Source organism: Sus scrofa, chromosome 1, assembly GCF_054392235.1.
Source record: "Sus scrofa isolate SSC_HxYL_T2T_F1_AM1 chromosome 1, Sscrofa_HxYL_maternal_Yorkshire_Landrace_v2.0, whole genome shotgun sequence".
NCBI lineage: Eukaryota > Metazoa > Chordata > Mammalia > Artiodactyla > Suidae > Sus > Sus scrofa.
Window position 1 is genome coordinate 251,056,907 of NC_139383.1, and position 20,070 is coordinate 251,076,976.

Consider the following 20,070-nt stretch of genomic DNA (forward strand, 5'->3'; position numbering starts at 1 on the left):
GGTGAGAGGAGGAGAGAAAAATGGAAGCCCTCGTTTCCCCCACTGTCCCTCCCCAAGGCTGTGCCACCTCTGAGGGGCTGTCTCTCCCTCACTGAAGGACCCAGATGCTACCTGTTTCTAGTTGCTGATTTTCCTGTCTTTTCAGTCAAGTTCACCGTTCACTTCTCTGGGGACAGCGTGTAGCATCAGCTTCTTCGACCACTAATTTTTGGTTTACACAAAGATGTGAGGTCCACAGGGGTTTGTAGTTTTATTTTTTTTTGTTTTGTTTTGTTTTGGTTTTGGTTTGGTTTTGGCTGGGGCTGGGAAGAGACCCAAATCTAGAGAATTCTTTTTTTTTTTTTTTTGTCTTTTGTCTTTTTGTCTTTTGTTGTTGTTGTTGTTGCTATTTCTTGGGCCGCTCCCGCGGCATATGGAGGTTCCCAGGCTAGGGGTCAAATCGGAGCTGTAGCCACCGGCCTACGCCAGAGCCACAGCAACGCGGGATCCGAGCCGCGTCTGCAACCTACACCACAGCTCACGGCAACGCCGGATCCTTAACCCACTGAGCAAGGGCAGGGACCGAACCTGCAACCTCATGGTTCCTAGTTGGATTCGTTAACCACTGTGCCACGACGGGAACTCCAAATCTAGAGAATTCTAATTTAAGTTCTGCACTCTTCCAGAGTGAAGGGGGAGACGGCCACATCACACTCTCCGGCGCTGGTGGATCGGGTCTAGAAGGTGTACAGGTGAGAATTTGGGGGCTCTCAGAATTGTGGTCATCATGTGGGTGAGTGAGCATCCACTGCGGCTGCCTGAAGCGCACACTGTCCTGTGCACAGAGAGGGCCACACGCCTGGGCAGGAGCGCCTCTCCCAGTACCAGGTGATGGAGGTGGACAGTGGAGTCCCCACCCCGGCTCCTTCACCAGGAGCTGCTGGTGGGGCACTCCTGATACATCCAAACTCTACATGTGTCACTGTCCAGCAAGCCAGGGCTGGGTTAAACCATCAGCAGCTGGGATTTACCCTCAGAGGTGCGTGGCTCAATCTGTTCAGAATATCTTGGATTTTCAGGCTCCCCCGTGGTCCAGGTACACTTTTTCAGATTGTAATTATGGTCAATTGTTCCCTGAGCATTTTCTTTGGCATTCTGCAGTTCTATTAATTCTTCCACATTTAAAAAAGGTAGTGTCGGAGTTCCTGTTGTGGCTCAGTGGTTAGCGAATCTGACTAGGAACCATGAGGTTGCGGGTTCAATCCCTGGCCTCGCTCAGTGGGTTAAGGATCCGGTGTTGCCGTGAGTTGTGGTGTAGGTTGAAGATGCAGCTTGGATCTGGCGTTGCTGTGGCTCTGGTGTAGGCTGGTGGCTACAGCTCCGATTAGACCCCTAGCCTGGGAACTAGGCTGCAGGTGTGGCCTTAGAAAAGACAAAAAGACAGGGGGAAAAAAAAAAAAAAAGGCAGTGTCAAAGCAGTAGAGAGATAAAAAGTTGGCTGTAAACTGAACCACCCAGAGGCTTTTGAGTTGGGAGTGCTTGGCCCCTGTGACCCCACAAGGTGTACCCTTGGCAAGTCAATTAGCTGTCTGAGTTTCCTCACCTATAAAAGCACAGATGCCACGGCCTAGGGCATCTGTGAGGCTGAGAGGGGACTGGGTTCCTGAAGGTCCTTTTGCACACCATGAAGCACTAAGGCCCCTTCATTCCTTTTTTTTTTTTTTTTGTCTTTTTGCCATTTCTTGGGCCACCCATGCAGCATATGGAGGTTTCCAGGCTAGGGGTTGAATCAGAGCTGTAGTCGCCGGTCTACACTAGAGCCACAGCAACGCAGGATCTGAGCCTCATCTGCAACCTATACCACAGTTCATGCCAATGTTGGATCCTTAACCCACTGAGCAAGGCCAGGGATCGAACCCGCAACCTCATGGTTCCTAGTTGGATTCGTTAACCACTGAGCCACCATGGGAACTCTGGCTCCTTCCTTCTTACTGCTATCGGAAGCTGGGGAGGGGAGAGGTCAGGAGTTGAGGCAGGCTTTCTGGTGGAGGTGAACCTTGAAGGATGAGTAGCATTTAGGAAGATGGAAGTGAGAGGAATTGGAAATCACAGTAACATTTACTTTCTATCGCTTTGTAAATTTTTTTTTTTTTTTTAATCTGCGAAGCCAGTCAAAAAATTCACATGGAAACCAGCCTAGGACAAAGAGTAATGGTAATTTCCCCCAGGAGGCCAAGAGCAGGTAGTTAAGGCATTGAAGAAGTATAGTCTTATGACGTGGACAGCTTGCTGTGATGATAAGAACTCTTACAGCTTGAAGGAAGGAAATCTAATATTAATTAAGAGCTGACTATGTGCCCAGGCCTTGTGCCAAATGCTAACGGGCCTGGTCATCATTTAAGGTTTGTACGCAGAAGATGAGAGTTGCTTCAGCTTTTGTTTTTGTTTTTGTTTTGTTTTGTTTTTTGAGGCAATATACGTGTTATTTTTGATCCATAAAACAATAGGTGAATAGAACTCTTTTTTGCTCTTCAGGAAATAGGTTTGATCTAAGTAGTGGCTACCAAAATATCTTAAAAATGCTCCCCCCCCCAAGCAACACAAAAAATCTAGAACCTCCAAGGTCCTCCTTTGCAAGCTGGGAGAGAGAGAAATCTGTTCTCTTGGAATTGCGCTTGTTCATGGCAGTCTGGGAGGTGGCACAGTGTGGATTCTGGGCATGAGGGCAGAGCCGCGCCACCCATGGGTGGGCACAGAGTCTGTGCTTCCTGACGGCTCGCACTCTGGGCCCCTCCTCAGCTGCTCCCACAAGGCAGGGGTTTGCTCTGGAAGCCAAAAAAGCTGGCTGTGCTTAGGAAACACCACCACCCGGGGTGGTGGCAGGCTCTTCCCACGGCTGACCAGAATTACTTAGAAACTGAGCTGCTCTCCTCCGGAGGGGGAAGGGCATGCGTGGGGAGAAGAGAATCAAGACCAGAAACCAAGGAGGTGGGCCCTGCCACATGCAGCAGAGTGGCCCCCAGCCCTCTGGCACTGAGCCCACGCTCTCATCTGCAATTGGGGTCACCATTTGAGGGGCGGCCAGGATGATGAAGGAGGCGCTTCCTGGACTGATGTGCTGTATGGATGGGACTTGCCTTACTGAACTTAGAGATCCCTTCTGGCAGCGCTTCCCAATGATGCTGGGGGTGTGGGGCAGAGACGTCTGGGGAACTGTTTCTGTGTTTCTCCTTCTGGATTGCCATACAGTGCATGTGCACAGCCAAAGTTCTGGGAAAGCCTGTGGACTTGGCCCCTTCAATTTCGTTTAACCCTTCCTGTGCAAGCAGCAGCCCTGCCTCTGTGTGTGTGTGTGTGTGTGTGTGTGTGTGTGTGTGTGTGTGTGTGTATGCTTGTGCATGCACTCACATGAAACATCTAATGACATCCCAGCGACTAAGCAGCATGCTTTGGCAAACTGCCCTAAAAACTCCTTCTGGGAGTTCCCTTGTGGTGCAGTGGCTTATGGATCTGGCATTGTCACTGCAGTGGCTCGAGCTGCTGCTGTGGTGTGCCTTTGATCCCTGGCCCAGAAACGTTTTGGGCTATAGGCACAGCCCCCGAAACACAGAACAAAACAAGACAAACAAAAACACTTCTCTGCGCCTGGAGAATCTGCCATGGGCTGCGCCTACATTTTGTCTCTGACGCCTGCCTGTCAATCCAGAAAGCACTATCCACGAGGAGGGTGTGGGCAGCTTACTTCTGATTCCGATTCTTGATGTTGAAGAAGAGGAAAGCGCTGGCCATGATCATCCCCAGGATGGTGAGGGCAGAGAGGATGCTGTAGAGAGGTAGGGAGATCTTACGGAGCTGCTCCAGGATGATGGTCTTGTCTTTTGGTGGTTCGGATCCTAGAAGGCCAAGGAAAAGACATCAGCGGAGCCCAGGGCCCCGTCAGTCCCTGCGAGCATCTTTGCCTGGACGTCCTTAGTATCTGCCACCTGTGTACAAACTCTGTGAAGGATGTGCCACTGGGTGAGTGGGCTCCAGGGGTTGGCGGGTGTGTCCAGAAGGATGCCTGAACCAGGATTTATTTCTTTCTCTAAATAGAATCAATAAGGGCTTTGTGATGCATTTAATAGCCATTAGAAGACTAGAATGTGATTTACTCTAATTACCCTGTGGAAAAGCCATCACCCTTTATCCCCAAAGGTACCAGTGGCTTGACAGGTGCAGGGCTAGGTGCTGCGAATGGATACCACTGTGTGCCTTTGGGGGTGAAGAACTTGGCTTAGGCTCTCAGGACCCTGCTCCATCACATGATAATGACCAGCCCTCAGCAGGGTAGAACCCTTGCCTGTCAATGCCATGGAGACATATATGTGCTCTGGCTGTGGATTTTCTGCCTTAAGTTCATTATGTTATAAAAGCCCTTTCTGGTTTTCCATTTTCATAAGACTGCTAACTATGGAAAGCAGAAGCTACCAACATGCCTTCCCCTCCCTGCTGTGCCAGGACTGTTCAGAACCTATGGGATTCATCCCTCTGGGGGACTGTAGAGATGTCCCTGCTCATTCTTCAAGGGCGCCAGGTACCTGGGGAAGCCCTGAGGGCCTCAGAGCAAACTCATCTTTATGCATGATGGCAAAACTGTTTTAGTTTTCAGGGTTTGGGAGAAAGGATGCAGGGACACCCTCTCCTCACCTGCCCACTTCTCGCTTCTTGCAAACCTCCTCTTTCTCAGTTGCTGTTTCAGGTCTGCTTCCTGCTGTGGGATTGTGAAACTCTGGGGCTTTTTCCTCCAATGGGGATGTGTGGAATCAGCCAGAGGCTCAAGAATGGCCAAATCTGGGAGGCCCACCAGGGGTCATGATGACCCCACCACAGCTGTGCTGCAGGTGCCACCCTGGGTTATGCCTCCCTTCCCAGGAGACAGGCAGGGGATGGGCAGATGTGGTGGCAGGGATTGAGAGCTCCCGTGAACACCTGTGTTTAAAAAACTCTGCTAGCAAGTTCAAATGTGTTTTGGAAGCATTCAGTGGATAAAAAGAATCTGAACCATCTGAGCAGCCTAGGGAAATTGTCAGGTTCAAAAACAGCTAGGAACCTGCTGGCTTGGTGAATGTAAACTGTTAAGCCCTTCCACACAAAGTAACATTTATGAGTGGCCTCGAGGGCTGAAAGTCAGAGCAAAAGCAGACTCAAGGTGAGAGAGGTGACACTATCACTTGCTGCCAGAAGTAAAAGTTTAACCCCTGGAAAATGTCCCCCCCACTTCCCATCCTCCTTCTCCTTTCCCCCATGTAGCCTGGGCTCCATCACACTGTCTCAGGAGGCTTCCAGATCCCAAACGCAAGAGCTGTGGGTGCCCATGAGTTCTTGGTGGAAAGAAGCCCCTCCTCTGGGCGCTAAGAAAGGGAGCAAGGTTTGCATCAAAGGTTATTTGACTACTACGGCCACAAGTTGGTGTAGAAGCAACTTTAGAAAATCAACATCTTCCCCTTGTTCCACCTTCTCTTCCCCCCCAAAGGGTGCTTCCCCACCGAGCATCTCAGTTAAGTTATGGAAGCCCAACGGTAACAGCTTATCACAAGTGTTGGTAACAGCGGCGGTCCCATTTCTTGCTCCCCACCCAGTCCATTCATTCATTCTTCATCCACCATCCTTTCTTTCTTCATCATTGTTCATGATGGTCAGTCATCACTGATAGTCATCTTCTAACTGGCAGGCCTGGTGTGAGGCAGCAGTGATAAAGCGATAAAGAAGACACAGTTCCTGTCCTCGGGGAATTTGCACACTGGCTATATATATATATATATATTTTTTTTTTAAGGCAGTAACAAGCAATCACATTTATGGAATGCTTACCACAGGCTGAGCACTTTATAGAGATTTTCTCACTTGATCCATCTAACAAGAGTAGAGAAGATTATTCCCATTTTATAAGGTAAGGGAGCAGTTTTCTAGGTATTTAGTGGCTTTTTATAGTTAGTGAGTAGCAAAGTTGGCAGAATTTGAACCCAGATCTGTCTAACCCTGAGGCCTGTGCTCTAACCACTGTGCAAACTGCCTCGAGTTATGGGGTCCAGGTGGTGTGAGAACATCAGGCACGGGGGGCCTGAGCAGCAGGTGGGGAACAGAGTGCAGTTCTGCTTGATGGAGTCAGGAAAGGCTACGGAAAGGGGGTGAAGGGAGAGCTGAGCCTTGGGAGGAAGAGAAGCAGGAAGACAACGAGGCAAGGGGATTCTTGGCAGAGGCCCAGCACAGGTGAAGGCATGGTGGTATCTCGGTACACTGGCAGATCTGTAAGCAGTTTGGTTGGGGAGACCTGAAAGAATCAGCAGAGAAGTGAGACAGGGTCCCCTCCTGGAGGCTACCCCAGGGAGAGGGCCCTCGCTATGAGTGATGGAGACCATGCAGGCCTCGGAGCAGGGTGGGCATCTTCAGTGTGGCATGACAGCCGAGGGCAGAATGGATTGGAGGGGGTTAGACTGGTGGTAGGTAAGACTCATTGGAGGCAGGTGCAGGGGTCTAGGTGAGAGTCTGAGAGCTGAACCCAGGAGGGGTGCTGACAGGAGAGGGGGCTCTGCTCAGTGTCTGGAGGTGTCCTGACTCAGCTCTGGGTTCAGAAACTGGTTATCCACCCTCTTGGGGGTTGCAGGGAAGGTCTGAGAAGCAGGAACAGCTGCTGCCTCATTGTTGTCCTGGCCCTGTGCTTCCTGACTATTACTAGGTGATGTCCTGACTAGGTTTAAAAAAAAAAAAAATCGTGTTTGTCCTCTCAGTTATGTTTTGTGTCTTTTACTTTTTTTTGGTCTGAGTTTTTATTTCAATTTGTAAGCCCAGAATCCTTATTCAGCAAACCCAGATCTCCTGCATCCAGGAGCAAATAGCCTTAACTTGGGGGATCAGACCCTCGTGGTTAGAACTGGCTTTGCTTCTCACAGGCTGTGTGAATTTGGAGTTTTCTGAGCCCTTTTCTCATCTGCACAACAGGGATGATGGGAATTTGCCCACCAACCTTTCAGAGTTTTTCTGTGGCTCTATGAGGTAATATGTGACGGCAGGCTTGGCCACGGCTCCCTCAGGTGAGAATGTGAAGACCCCACTTCCCCTCTGAGGCCACCCTGGAGCTTTGCAGAATCCCATAGATCCAAAATGTAACCAAATGGTTCATGGCAGAGCCTTCCCTGATGGCCTTGGTTTTAAGAAGGAACTCCAGGCACAGAAAGCCAGCTGTCCCTTCTTTGCATTCCCAGTGGAGTCAAAGTCACAGCATCTGGGTGCTGTGGGTACGGCAGCTTCCTTCACAGCCACCCAATGATGAGGCTGTCCATCTACCAGCTAACCCACTCACCCACCCACCCATCCATCCATCCACCCACCCATCCTTCCACACATCCAGCCATCCATACATGCATGCATCCATCCGCCCACTTCCTCCCTGACTCATATGCTCACGCAGGCATTCAGTTATTCACCCACACACTCATCCATTTACTCGATCAATCATCTATTGCTTTTTCATCATATATCACTGAACCTCCAACATGCGCCAGACCCTGGCTGTGCCAGGAATTTAAAGTCACATAGGATTCCGTCAGGGAGCTCATGGTCCAATAACCTGGTGATTTCAATGCAAAGCGATGGTGGCCATGGGAAAGACAGAGACAAAAAAGAGTGTGGAAGCAAAGAGAAGGGAGCCCTTGGCTCAGCTGGGGGCCGTGAGGGAAGGCTGAGCAGAGGAGATGGCCTTTGATCTGGTTCTCGATGCTGAGGAGGAGTTCTTCAGCGGAAGAGAAGGAACGGTCTTAGGAAGAGCAGCAGGTGGAGCAGCCTTACTCCCAGCCCATCTATGTGTTTTTCCAGAGGAGGAGATGGAGCAAAATTTAGCCGGGCCACGTATACAAAGAATTACTCCTGGCCATCCAGTGATTTAAACACAGATGCCTTAGGGAGAGCCAGCACTCCATGCAAATCCCGGTGACCTATCCCAGGGCCTGGACCCTGTGAGTGATGGGGCCCTGTCCTCAGTGGGTGCGTGCATGGATTGAGAGGAGAGGGAACTCCCTCTTCCTCATGAAGCCAACATCTATGGGCTTGTTCCCAAGCCTCAGACAATATCCAGGTCTGGGAGCATCTGAGCAGGCCCCCTCCTCTGAGAAGCCCACCCGCCTTACCTTGGAATCTAATGGTGTCGTTGATGATCTCCAGCGTGTCGGCCACAGCGTTGTATTCTCCCACCTTTACTTCCCTTCTGTCTGTGGGAAGCAAGAGACAGGGGCGGGTTAGATCTGAGTCCTGCATTTGTGTTGGGGTGAAGTTGCTATCCCAGCTCTTGTTCCCCCACAGGTCCTGGCTGTATTCTTTTTTTTTTTTTTTGTCTTTTTGCTAGTTCTTTGGGCCGCTCCCGTGGCATATGGAGGTTCCCAGGCTAGGGGTCGAATCGGAGCTGCAGCCACTGGCCTACGCCAGAGCCACAGCAACGTGGGATCCAAGCCGCGTCTGCAACCTACACCACAGCTCACGGCAACGCCAGATCGCCAACCCACTGAGCAAGGGCAGGGACTGAACCCGCACCCTCATGGTTCCTAGTTGGATTCGTTAACCACTGCGGCACGACGGGAACTCCGCTGGCTGTATTCTTGCAGGCTTCTCCTTTACTCAGTGAATTTTCCAGGTGGAATCACAAAACTTCCAGTGCGATCTAGGCTGGAACCACCACTCTCTCACATTGTCTCATCCCTGGTCCTCCATCCTTTGCTGTACCTCTATGGAGAGGGAGGCTACTCCCCCCATAACTGGACTCTGCCTCTTACCAGGTCTTTCTGGGTCATGGAGCTGCATGGTCTCTCTGTAACTTACCCCTGTCATCTGGCTCTGACCTCTAGGACCACACAGACCACCTCTGCTCCCCCTGCCACTGCACAGCCCTGGAGACTTGAAGATAAAAACACATCATCCCTCTGGCACTAGCCCCCGACCCCAACTTAGTTCACATCATTTCTACTTCCTACCCCCTCCAGGCCCAAACCTGGGCCATACCCCACAATATCCCTGATAGAGTGTAGACCCAAGGATGGACACATGCACTTTAGGCATGATCTGGTCAGCAACAAGTAGAGGGGACCATCCTCTCCTTCGTTCTGCACATTATATTCCTATTAATGCATCCTGAGGTGATGTTTGCATCTTTTGGAAGCCACATCACTCTGTTATGTTACACCAGAAACAAAGTCTCCTTCATATGCTCTTGTTTCTTAGTTCCTCCACGTATGCACTTGTTCAGGTGTATTTTCAGAACCAAGTGATACATCTGAATTTACCTTCATCCTTGGTACTATTCTGTCGGTGGACTTAGGTCATTGACAACGATGATGAGGACTGACCCAGGGTGGTGGCAGGAGGAATAGAGAGGTGGGAATTAGATTTAACACAGGTTGCGTTTTTCCAGGTACAATCTGGACAACTGGGTGATCAGTAGGTGGGGATGATGGTGAACAGGGGAGTGAAGCAAATGACTAGGGGCACTCAGGTGGCACTCCCTGAGTGGGGAACCCAGGAGGGTCAAAGAAGGTGGGACGATGACAAGTTCTGGTTTGGACATGCTGAGCCTGAGGTGACTGTGGATCGTCAGGATGGAAAGGTCCTTGGGTCTGGATCGGGGGGGCGGGGGGTACCAGGGAGAGAGAGTTGGGGCCATTAGCATGTACACTGGGAGTTGGAGCAGGAGGTGGGGAGGAGACCCTCAGGGGTAGTGCCAAGCGAGAAGAGGAGAGGACCCTAGAGAGCAGTACCCTAGAGAGCATCGATCTCTAGGGGTGGGCAGAGCAAGGATGCTTCCAGAAGATTGGAAAGGAGGGGCCCGGAGGCTGGGAGAGTGGGCATCGTGCCAAGGAACGGAACACTTTTACAAGGGAGCTTGCCAGCAAGGCCACATGCCAGCAAGACAGGGACGAGAAGCCCCTCGAACATTCAAGAGGCTTCCATTCAAGGCTTGTGGGGAGATATTGATGACCACACATGAAGCTGACTCAGGGAAGGCGGGGTTAGAGGCAGAGAGCCAAACACATGGAGTGTGGGAGCAACGACTGGAGCCTCCAGGGTTGGTGATGGGGCAGGGAGGGGCCAAGGGGATTCACTTTTAGGTGCCTTTTCTTGTTTAGTTTTCATAGTTGCTTGGAGTTAAGTGGTTTCAGTCCCACTTACAGATGAGGAACCTGACACGCACGCAAGCTGAGGCTTGGCCCAGAGCCCCATGGATACAAAGATCAGAGCTCAGGTTCAAGTCTGGGACTGTTCCCAAAGCCTGTCTCTTCCCTGACGGGGGGCTGCCTCCATGGGATCCCTGAGAGGTTCTGAGCCAAACTGCCTCCTGCATGTAGTAACTTCAGAGAGGAGTGTCACCTGCCCACCGGTGGGGCAGGTGGGTCCTCAGAGCTGCAGACTCTTGTCCTCAGAATGCCCAGGGACTGTGAAGTGACGGGACAGCAGGAATTCCAAGCACATGGCCAGAGGAGCTCGCCTGCTGGGGCTCAGGCTGTTAAATGAATTTATTTGCAGAGATGCGAGGGTGCTGCTGGTTCCTTATAAACATTCAGAAAACGGAACAGGGAATCCCATAGGCCACGCTTCTGCCTGTGTTCCTTTGACTGTGGGGTGGAAAATAGGGCTGTAAAAGTCACTTCCTTCTTCTGCAAAGGTCTCCCCTCCATTTGAGGGGGCGTCACACTGTGCAGGCGGCTGTCGCTTGCCAGGGTCACCCAGCTCCTAAATGTCATATCAGCAGATTCTGCTGGGAGCGCCAGCATCCCTGCTCTGGCCTTTTGAAGTCTCAGCCCCAGTCAGCTCCTGCCGCTCAGAGGGGAGGCCCTGATTTATTCATTTGGTGTGGGGAGGCAGTGCATGAAATATGCAGGCTGATTGGAATAAATCATCAGGCGCCAGGAAGTGGTGTGTCTGGCACCTCACTGCGCCCCCAGCCACAGAGCCTGCCCCTCTTACACACACACTCTGCTGTACCACCCATCCCATGGCAGCAACATAATACTCAGCTTCCCCTTCACCCTAATCTCTCCCTGGGGCCGTGCTTGAGGCTGGGGAAGGGGAGGGAGGCTTCACACATTCCTGCATTTAAATGCTCTCAGAAAACCCTGAATCAGGCATAATTCGCCCCAGTCTACAGGTGAAGGAGGAGCTTGAACTTGAGTCCCCTAGTTCTGAATTCAGAGCATTTTCTCCCCTCCTACTGAGCAGAGCTGCTGGTCATTCAGCCCATACTTATTGAGCGCCCAGCCCAAGGTATTTTCAGAATAAAGAAGCCCTCAAAAACAGCAGCAGAGGTGGTGGAAAGTTAGCTTATGTCCTCAGCCTTGACCAAAGTGACCTTGGCCATCTGGGTGCTGAGGATGCTGAATCCCTCAGCTTAATCACTTCATTCATTCATTCATTCACCCATGCATTCATTCAGGAGACACTGGGTGCCGGCTATGTGCCAGGCTCTGTGCTGGAGGCTGGAGAGCCCAAGATTATTAGCGATGGCAAACTCACCCAGCCCTACAGGGTACATAAAATGAGATGGGTAAAATGATTCCCATTTGCAGATAACATTTCCTTTCCAGCCATGCCCTGCGAATGGGTGGCTACAACTGTAAAGTGGGAATTTTCAAAGAGATGGTAGGCAGTTTCTGGCTTGGGGCCTGACCCACAGTAAGTGCTTCAATAAACTGTAGTTATTTGAGTCATGATCCAAGTAACTGTGAGCTATTTGTGAGGTTCCCAAACACCAAACGCTCCCTGTGTTTTCTTTTCTTTTCTTCTGATTTTTCTTTTTTTGCTCTTTAGGGCCATGCCTGAGGCATATGTAGGTTCCAGGCTAGGGGTCAAATCGGAGCTGTAGCCACCGGCCTACACCAGAGCCACAGCAACGTGGGATCCGAGCCGCGTCTGCAACCTACACCACAGCTCATGGCAACGCCGGATCCTTAACCCAATGAGCGAGGCCAGGGATCGAACCCGCAACCTCATGGTTCCTAGTTGGATTCGTTAACCACTGAGCCACAACAGGAACTCCTCCCTGTGTTTTCTTTTCTTCTCTTTTTTTCTTTTTTTGCTCTTTAGGGCAGCACCTGCAGCATATGGAGGTTCCCAGGCTAGGGGTGAAATCAGAGCTGTAGACCCCGGCCTACTCCACAGCCACAGCAATGCAGGATCCGAGCCATGTGTCTGCGACCTACACCACAGCTCACGGCAATGCTGGATCCTTGACCCACTGAGGAAGGCCAGGGAGCGAACCTGCATCCTCATGGATGCTAGTCAGATTCATTAATCAGTGAGCCACGACGGGAACTCCCTCCCTGTTTCTCACAATGATCCCGCTACTGGGAAGGTGGCTTTCCCCTCCCTCTACCAAACCAACATGTCCACACCCTATCCACCTCTTCCAGGAAGCCTTCCTTGAGTACTCTTCCTCCCCTCTGAGCACCCTCATTGTTGTAGACTCAGGGCTGGCAGGATGACACCCGAGAAGCAGTGTTGAAGCCATGCCCTAGGTGTGCCTGGCCTTAGGATTCCTGTCTGCCAGTCAGTTTCTGAGTGGAACCTCAAGTCTTGCTTCTGAGGTCCCGGGCAGCCTATGGTCCCATCCCCTGTACTCAGCCCAGGGTCCCTCCAGGCTCCGCAGGGGAAGGATGGTGTCCTCTGTGTTCCTCCATTCGCCCACCACCCAGCCAGGTCATGACCATGATAGGCACCCAGCACTTTGAACTTTGAACTCCTGGGCTCCTTAGTAAGACTGTCCTGCAAAGAACATCCACCACTGACTTGGCTACACACTTGCAGACTGTGGACCAGAGGACTTCTGGACAGACTAGAGAGAGCGTGCATGGGGGCAGGGGGAACAGAGCAGAGGGAGAGGGGCTGCCGAGTTGGGTCTGTCACAGGCCAGCCTCCCTGCCCCATGAGTCCCTGCTGTAGGTTGCCACTGACTTACTGTGTGACCCTGAACAGATCAATCGTTCTCTGGGCCTCTGTTTCTCCAACGGCAAATTGCATTGCAAGGGTCCCAGTGATTCTCAGTCCTGGCCAGGCACTAGAGTCACCTGGAGAATTCAGATGCCTGGGTCCCAGAGTGGACCCATTATATTAAAACCCCTGGGAGGTTGAGGGGGCAGCATTTTTAAAAGCTCCCTAAGTTGACTAATGCATAGCTAGGGTTGAGATCCAGTGGATTAGACCAAGGACCCTCCAATGCTGACATTTTCTGTTCTCAGAGGCTCAAAATACTGTGAAACAGAGAGCCCCCCCTTTCCTGCAGAATAATACTGGTTCCCTGCTGTGGTTGCAAAAAACAAACCAAAAAAAGAGTTCTCTTAAAAAAGTGCATTGTTTATTTTAAACTTTGGATCTGGATGAAATATAAAGAAAATAAGTCCTATTGGTGAAAATTAGGCTGCCAAAAAAAAAAGTCCAGTCTGAAAATACTCCCTGGCTGTGGGCCCGAGAGCCTCCACAAGTTGGCTGGGGAACTGCTGCAATCACAGAGTGACCCCGCCTCCCTCTAGCACCCCAACCCCTGGGCGGAGAACAAGCTGTAGGGTCTCCGCCCTCCTGCTTCCTGGGCCCTACCCGCCTTGCCCCAAATGTTCATTCTTCCTCAGTCGGCTCTAGATCTGCAATGAGGGCAGTATATGTGTCCTTTAAAGTTTAATTGCTGCAAACACATGGACAGTGTGAAACTTGGAGGTGTAAAACAAAAGACAGTCTTGGCTGATGAACATCAAAGATCCTGTCAAATTACTCCATTCTAGGACTCTCTAGCAAAATCCCAGACTCAGGGACAGGAAAGAGCTCTGGCTGGAGGACAGGAGCCCTGGAATGAGTCTTGGCTTTGCCAGTAAGGAGCCCAGAAATATCATCCTTTGCCTGGGTCTTGACAAAACAACTGGGCTAGAGGGGGAACTCTCTGTGCCCTCCAGCTCTCGTTCCATGATTCTCCAACTGCTTTCAGGGGTCCCCTCATTCGATGCTCACATTGGCTCCCTGACACTTCCCCTTCCAGGTCCTGCCTCTGCCTGGGGGTCACACATCACAAAGACTGCTGCTCCTGGCAGCAGAGCTGGGGGCACAGGGATTTTGAGTCCTGATTCTGCTTTTTTTCAGGCTGGATAGCCATTCCTTAGGTTCACTCTCATCTCCATCCACCCTCCCCAATCTGGACAGACCCTGGAGGGTCACTGTCCTCACACGGGGTGGGAGGTGGTCTGTGAAGCACCTTTCGGCAGCACCAGGCAGAGAGGTGCTGTGCTCCCTTGGCCCAGGGCCTCCACCACACTCAGCTCTGTCTCTAAACAACATGCCACTGCCACATTTTAAATAAGTCAATGGCATTGACGGCTGTTTTGGGATTTTTAACAGGCTCGGTGGACACTGGCTAAATGCCCCAGAGGCATAATAATCCCGCCAAGGGTAGATTTGTCCACTGATTTACACCAATTGGCTCAGGGGCAAAAGCTGAGTACCAGAGAGGACATAGAACACACACAAGTACAATATTTGCACCTAGAACAACTCTTTCCTCTTCCTCTTGGCCAATTTCCACCGGTCCTTTAGAATTCATCTTGGATGCTGCCTCTCCCAGGTAGCCTTCCTAGAATCTGCCAGGGGGGGCCAAGTCCTTCTCCTCTGAATGCCCTTATCATGCATCGAAATCACTGGGGTCCTGTGTCTGTCTGCTCGCCACTGGACCGGGGGCTCCCTGAGGACAGGGGCTGTGTGTTACCGATCTCAGCATCCCCTGTGCTCAGCCAGGGCCTGGCATGCAGATGCCAGGAAATGATGATGAGAAACTTCAAAAGCTCAAATGTAGGACCAAACAAACAAACAAAAAAAGCACATCAAAATTAAGAACTTCTGTTCCCCAAGGACTTTCAGTTTAGAGACAAGTGACTGTATGGAGATGTTTACAAAGCCTAAAGCCAAAAAAGGGACTGAAATCTAATTATGTAAGAAACTCTCGCAAATCAATAAGAAAAAGACAATACCCTTAAAATGAAAGTGGTCAAAGGATCAGAGCATACAATTAACAAATGGCTAACATGCACAAGAAGAAACATCCAAACTCATTAGTAATCAGAGAAATGATATCGAAAACCACAACATAATATTACTTTATATTTTTAGACTGACAATAAAATGAGAGAGCTGGGAAACACCAATTGTTTGCTGGGAGGGAGGTAGGGACCTGGGGCTCCTCGGGCCAGGAGGAGTGCAGGTGGTTTCAGGCATTCCCAAGAGCCACCTGGCAAATTTTACGCCAGAACTGTTCAGGGTTGACACACCTTCCGACTGAACAATTCAGCTCACGGGCATTTGTCTTAAAGAAATGCCCACTTGGGCTCATAGGGGACATGCACCAGGACACTCATTGTCTGTGGAGGCAGGGAGCTGCAAGCGACCTGGGTGGCTGTCACTGGGATAGTGGAGGGATGTGCCCCTGAGGAGTGAGCAGCGAGAGCCACGGCCTGGGGGTACACACGGCCACGTGGGGGCATCTAAAAACAAAGTGCTGAGTGGGAAAAAAGAACAGAAAAAGGGATATAATCCAGTTGCATCGATGCAAGTTCAAAAATAGGTACACAAAACAGCAAGGCACACTTTGCAAGGACACATACAAACACAATACGCATATTAAACACTTGGAATGTTTGCCTCTCATGAGGGAGGTGGAAGTCGAGTATGAGAATAAATGAGGGAAATAAAGATATAAAAAACAAACAGGAGGGGCTTTCATGGACCAATAACAATTTCCCACGAAATGAGGAGGGCAAAGTGTGTCCTGAGGAAGCAAGAAGGTACTTGGCTTAACAAATTCTGAAGGGGGTAAATCTGGGGTGATTGTAAAGAAGGCCCGGCAGGGAGAAAGAAGGCAGTGGTTGTCACATCACTTTTCCGTGCTAGTCACTGAGCCAGGCTCATTCATAGCCTCATGTTGCTGGGTTTTCACTATCACTCTCAAGCAAGGAAAAGAGTCGCCTTTTATCTCACTATATTTAAAAATGAGTGCTAAAAAATAAAGTGAAATAAATAAACAAAATAATAAGTGTTGAAGAAGTTCCTACTGTGGTGCAGTGGGTTAAGAATCCGACTAAGGGGCTCGGGCTGCAGGTTTGATCCCCAGCCTGGTGCAATAGGTTAAAGGATCCAGCTGTGGCAAAAGTTGCGGCTGTGCTGCAGGAAGGCCCAGGAACTTCCATATTGCTATGGATGCAGCTGTTTAACAACAACAACAAAAAGTACTGAAATGAGTACTTTCAGTACTTTCAGAGTGATTAAGCCCCAGTGCCTGGCTGGCAATGGTCAGGCATGTCTTCTTCAAAGCTCATATACTTTCCACATGAGAGGAGGGGAGTTCCCCATCACTGGAAGCATTCAAGTACAGGCAAGGCTATAAAGAAAAATCAGGGTTCCCTTCGACATGGAGAGTCTATGGTTCAATGACAGATAACATCTGCTAAATAATTCTGTCTCCCAAGCCACCTTCTTGAGCTCCCTGAAAGGTAAGCCCTGGATCATGAAGGCTGGGAGGTATCAAGGTCAGGGTCAGATATCCAGCCTGAAAGAGCCCACATTCATGGGTGTCCTTCCATTCCTGCTGACTCACAGCCCTGGTGGTGTATTCTGCAGTTTAGTGGACTATGTCTTCGCCCTTTTTTTTTTTTTTTTTTGCTTTTTAGGGCCGCACCCATGGCATATGGAGGTTCCCAGGCTAGGGGTCCAATTGGAGCTGTAGCCAGGAGCCTATGCCAGAGCTGCAGCAACACCAGATCCGAGCTGCGTCTGCAAACTACACCAGAGCTCATGGCAATGCCGGATCCTTAACCCACTGAGCGAGGCCAAGGATCGAACCCACGTCCTCATGGATGCTAGTCAGGCTTGTTAACTGCTGAGCCATGATGAGAGCTCCTGTCTTCTCTCTTAACTACAAACTGGCCTTTCTAGAGCCATGGCTTTGTGAGGACAGCCGCAATATATGCCTAACAAAAGGAAAAGGATATTAAAAATCAGCCTTAAGAGTCTCAAACTGGAGTCAAGTAGCTCTGAAAGTTTTCTAGTAGGTTGTAGGAAATTATCTTCCAGCTTGTATAGGCACTGGCACCTGGCCAGAGAGATTATGAAGCCCCTGAGGTGGGGGTAGGGACTGTATCTTATTCAACTTGGCTTCCCCAGAGGACTTGGTAAAGGCGCCTGGCAGATGCTTAGGAAATGTGCCTGAATAGAACCGTATCTCTTACCCTGAAGACCAAATGGTAATTACTGTCTGCAAATGGGGAGGACAAGCCTACATTCCACTAGGTACCTTCTGAATGACAACTATGTTATGAGGGCGGTGGGAGACCCCATCCCTTCAAATCAGGTGCTAAAGTATAGAACTCCAAAGTCTGAGTCCTTTATGCTGCACAGAAGCAGGGGGAAATTCAAGCAGATTATCATTCACTGAGATTCTTACAAACAGGCCTAATGAAGGCAGGGATGGTGAGTTAGAGCAGCAGATGCTGAGATTTCACCAAGAACAGCAGAAACAAGGCTCTAATCATGGCTTCACTCAACTTCCTTCCCTGCTGCAAATTCTGAGCCATGTTTAGACTTCGTTAGTAACATGCGTTCTTTTTTCTCTTGGGGGAAAAAAAAGCCAATTCCCTAGTATTCATGCTCATCTACGTGTGGTTTGGTGGAAGTCAGTGATGGCATGGGGGAGGGGTACCGAACTTGAAGTTGAGAGAGGCAGTTGGGTGCCCGCTGCACCCAAAGTGTGGGGCTGAGGGGCTGCTACTACCTGCCTTACCTACCACCACGGGGCTTCCTCAGAATGGTGCCTGAGAGGAGAGTAAGAATGCATGCACTTTATCTGGGCGGTGACTCTCGAACCCACTGATGGGGGAGAGAGGCGGCAGACAGGGAAGGGAAGGGAGCCAGGGCAAGGTGCCTTAATGCACCGGTTTCTGAGAGGCCAACTGAGGCTCAACCCCATGGGGACCTCTGGAGACAGAGGAGACCAAACTGAGAGCTGCCCTGGAAGCATCAACCCCCTGAATATCCATCCTGCTCTCTGTGCAGACACTCTTAATAAGATGCTTGTTTGGAATCATGGATGGGGGAAGCGGACGGCATCCACACCTACCCTACGCCACAGCCACAGTAATGCGGGGTCCGAGCCGTGTCTGTGACCTACACCACAGTGCATGGCAATGCCAGATCCTTAACCCACTGAATGAGCCCAGGGATCGAACCCGTGACCTCATGGTTCCTAGTCGGGTTCATTTCCACTGCGCCATGACGGGAACTCCGGTTCCCATTTTATAGGGGCTTGTTGTGAGGCACAGGCTCTGGGAAGCCTTGAAAATTGAGTAAATGGAGGGAAGCTGGGAGAGCGGAAGGTCATGATTTGGGCTCTGAGACCCCCTCTGGATTCAAAATGTCTCAGCCTCAAGAGGGACCATGGCACTAGCCCTGCCACACTCTCTTAGAGTAGTTCTGTCTACCCAGCACTCTTAAATTTGCAAAACGGGTTGTTTCTCCAGCCTAGAACAACAATGGCCACCAATGTGAAGTAGCTTCAGTCCACGTTTCTGTTGTCAAACAGATGAACTGCTGTTTGCCAGGTATTCTGCCCTGACTCAAGTCGCTGGAAACCACAAGGAAATGAGCACGCGCTCAAACTTCCACAAGCTCTGTCACTCACCAGTTCAGTAAACATTTACCAAGAGCCAGCCCGGAGCTAGACAGCATGTGGCTAGCATCTCGGGACCTGAGGGTTAATAGAACAAACTCTCACTTGGCTCTCACACCAGCTTCAGGAGAGACAGGCAGGGCTGGCATTAGTGTCATCCCGTTTTCCCGAGGAGGAAACTGAGGCTTAGGGAGATAAAGTGACTTGCTCAGGATCCCACTGCTGGTAAACTTCAGAGCAAGGGCTTGAATCCAGGTCTTTTGCCTTCACATTAATTCAATAAGCTTGTACATCGGGGGCCTACTGTGTGCCAGGCCCTTGTGATACCAATCCTACAAATATGGATCAAAAAGTGGAGCAGGACCATGGATTCCTGGCTTCTTTAGTCTTCTTCCCCAAACTGCCTCCCATTTCCAACTAATTTGTATTTTAGTTCTGCAAAGAAGCTAATAGAGCCTCTTGCAAAATGCCTCCTCTACTACAGATAAAAGGGTTTAGAAGGCACCAGGAACTCTGCAAATGAGAAGCCAAAAAAGCATCTTTCAAGGTCTTCAGAGGGAGGGTGGGATGGGCCAATTTCCAAGATCCTGCCAGTGAGCACTGAGACCGCCCAGGTGTGAGCCCAGGAGCAGACCCTGCAAAGGGAGCCCACTGCTGGGGCTGGCTGTTTGTGGGTCAGCTCTGCTCTTCCACTGTTCCCTCTCAAAAGAGGGCAAGGAGCGAGGGCGAGAGAAACAGAGAGGGAGACAGAGGGCATGGCAGAAAACAGCCTGGTGACTCCCTCTTAGAAGTCTTTTGCGAGGTCAATGGCATGAGGCAATTTAGGATCTAGTAACCCCAAGATGAGGGACAGCATCATCTGGGCAAATTCCTGGAAGGTCCCAGAAGACAGAGTCTGGACCAGCAGGGAACCATGAGCACAGAGAAAAGAAAGAATGAACTTACTGTCCTACAGCAAGTCCTTTCCCATGTCTGAGCCTCAGTTTCCCTTCTGAAATAGGATGACAATCAGGAGCCCTTTCAGCTTGGACAGCCTCCTCAGTAATTCAGTGCCCCCTATCCTGGCAGCCAGACACCTCTGAGACTCTATGAATCTGGTAAACTAACTGGTGTGCTGATGTGAACATGCCCCCAGCACAGCATCCCTCTGCCGAAAGGATCAATATCTGTTTTAAAAAAATGTAAACAGGAGTATCTGAGGGGCCCAGCCCTGAGAGTCAACAAAAGCTAGACGCAAAGGTGGCACAGGGAGGACACTTGGGCACGGGGTGCATGTGAGCACGCGGAAGCTGCCACCAGGGGACGTCAAAGTCCAGGCCTTGCTCTGCCACCAGCCAGCTGGGTGTCTTTGGGGGGAACACCTCCCTTCCCTGGGACTCGGT

General features: G+C 50.6%; 1 protein-coding gene across 2 annotated transcripts in view; it reads right to left on the bottom strand.

The window, feature by feature from the left end:
* Window positions 1-20,070, bottom strand: part of GABBR2 (gamma-aminobutyric acid type B receptor subunit 2) — a 390,041-nt gene that overhangs the window by 94,496 nt on the left and 275,475 nt on the right. For both annotated transcript variants that reach the window (XM_084990752.1, XM_021066509.2), the window contains exons 9-10: window positions 8,142-8,222; window positions 3,722-3,872 (exon numbers count right to left, since the gene is read on the bottom strand). In XM_084990752.1, the coding sequence (XP_084846878.1) occupies window positions 3,722-3,872; window positions 8,142-8,222 (232 nt within the window). The remainder of the gene's footprint in view (window positions 1-3,721; window positions 3,873-8,141; window positions 8,223-20,070) is intronic.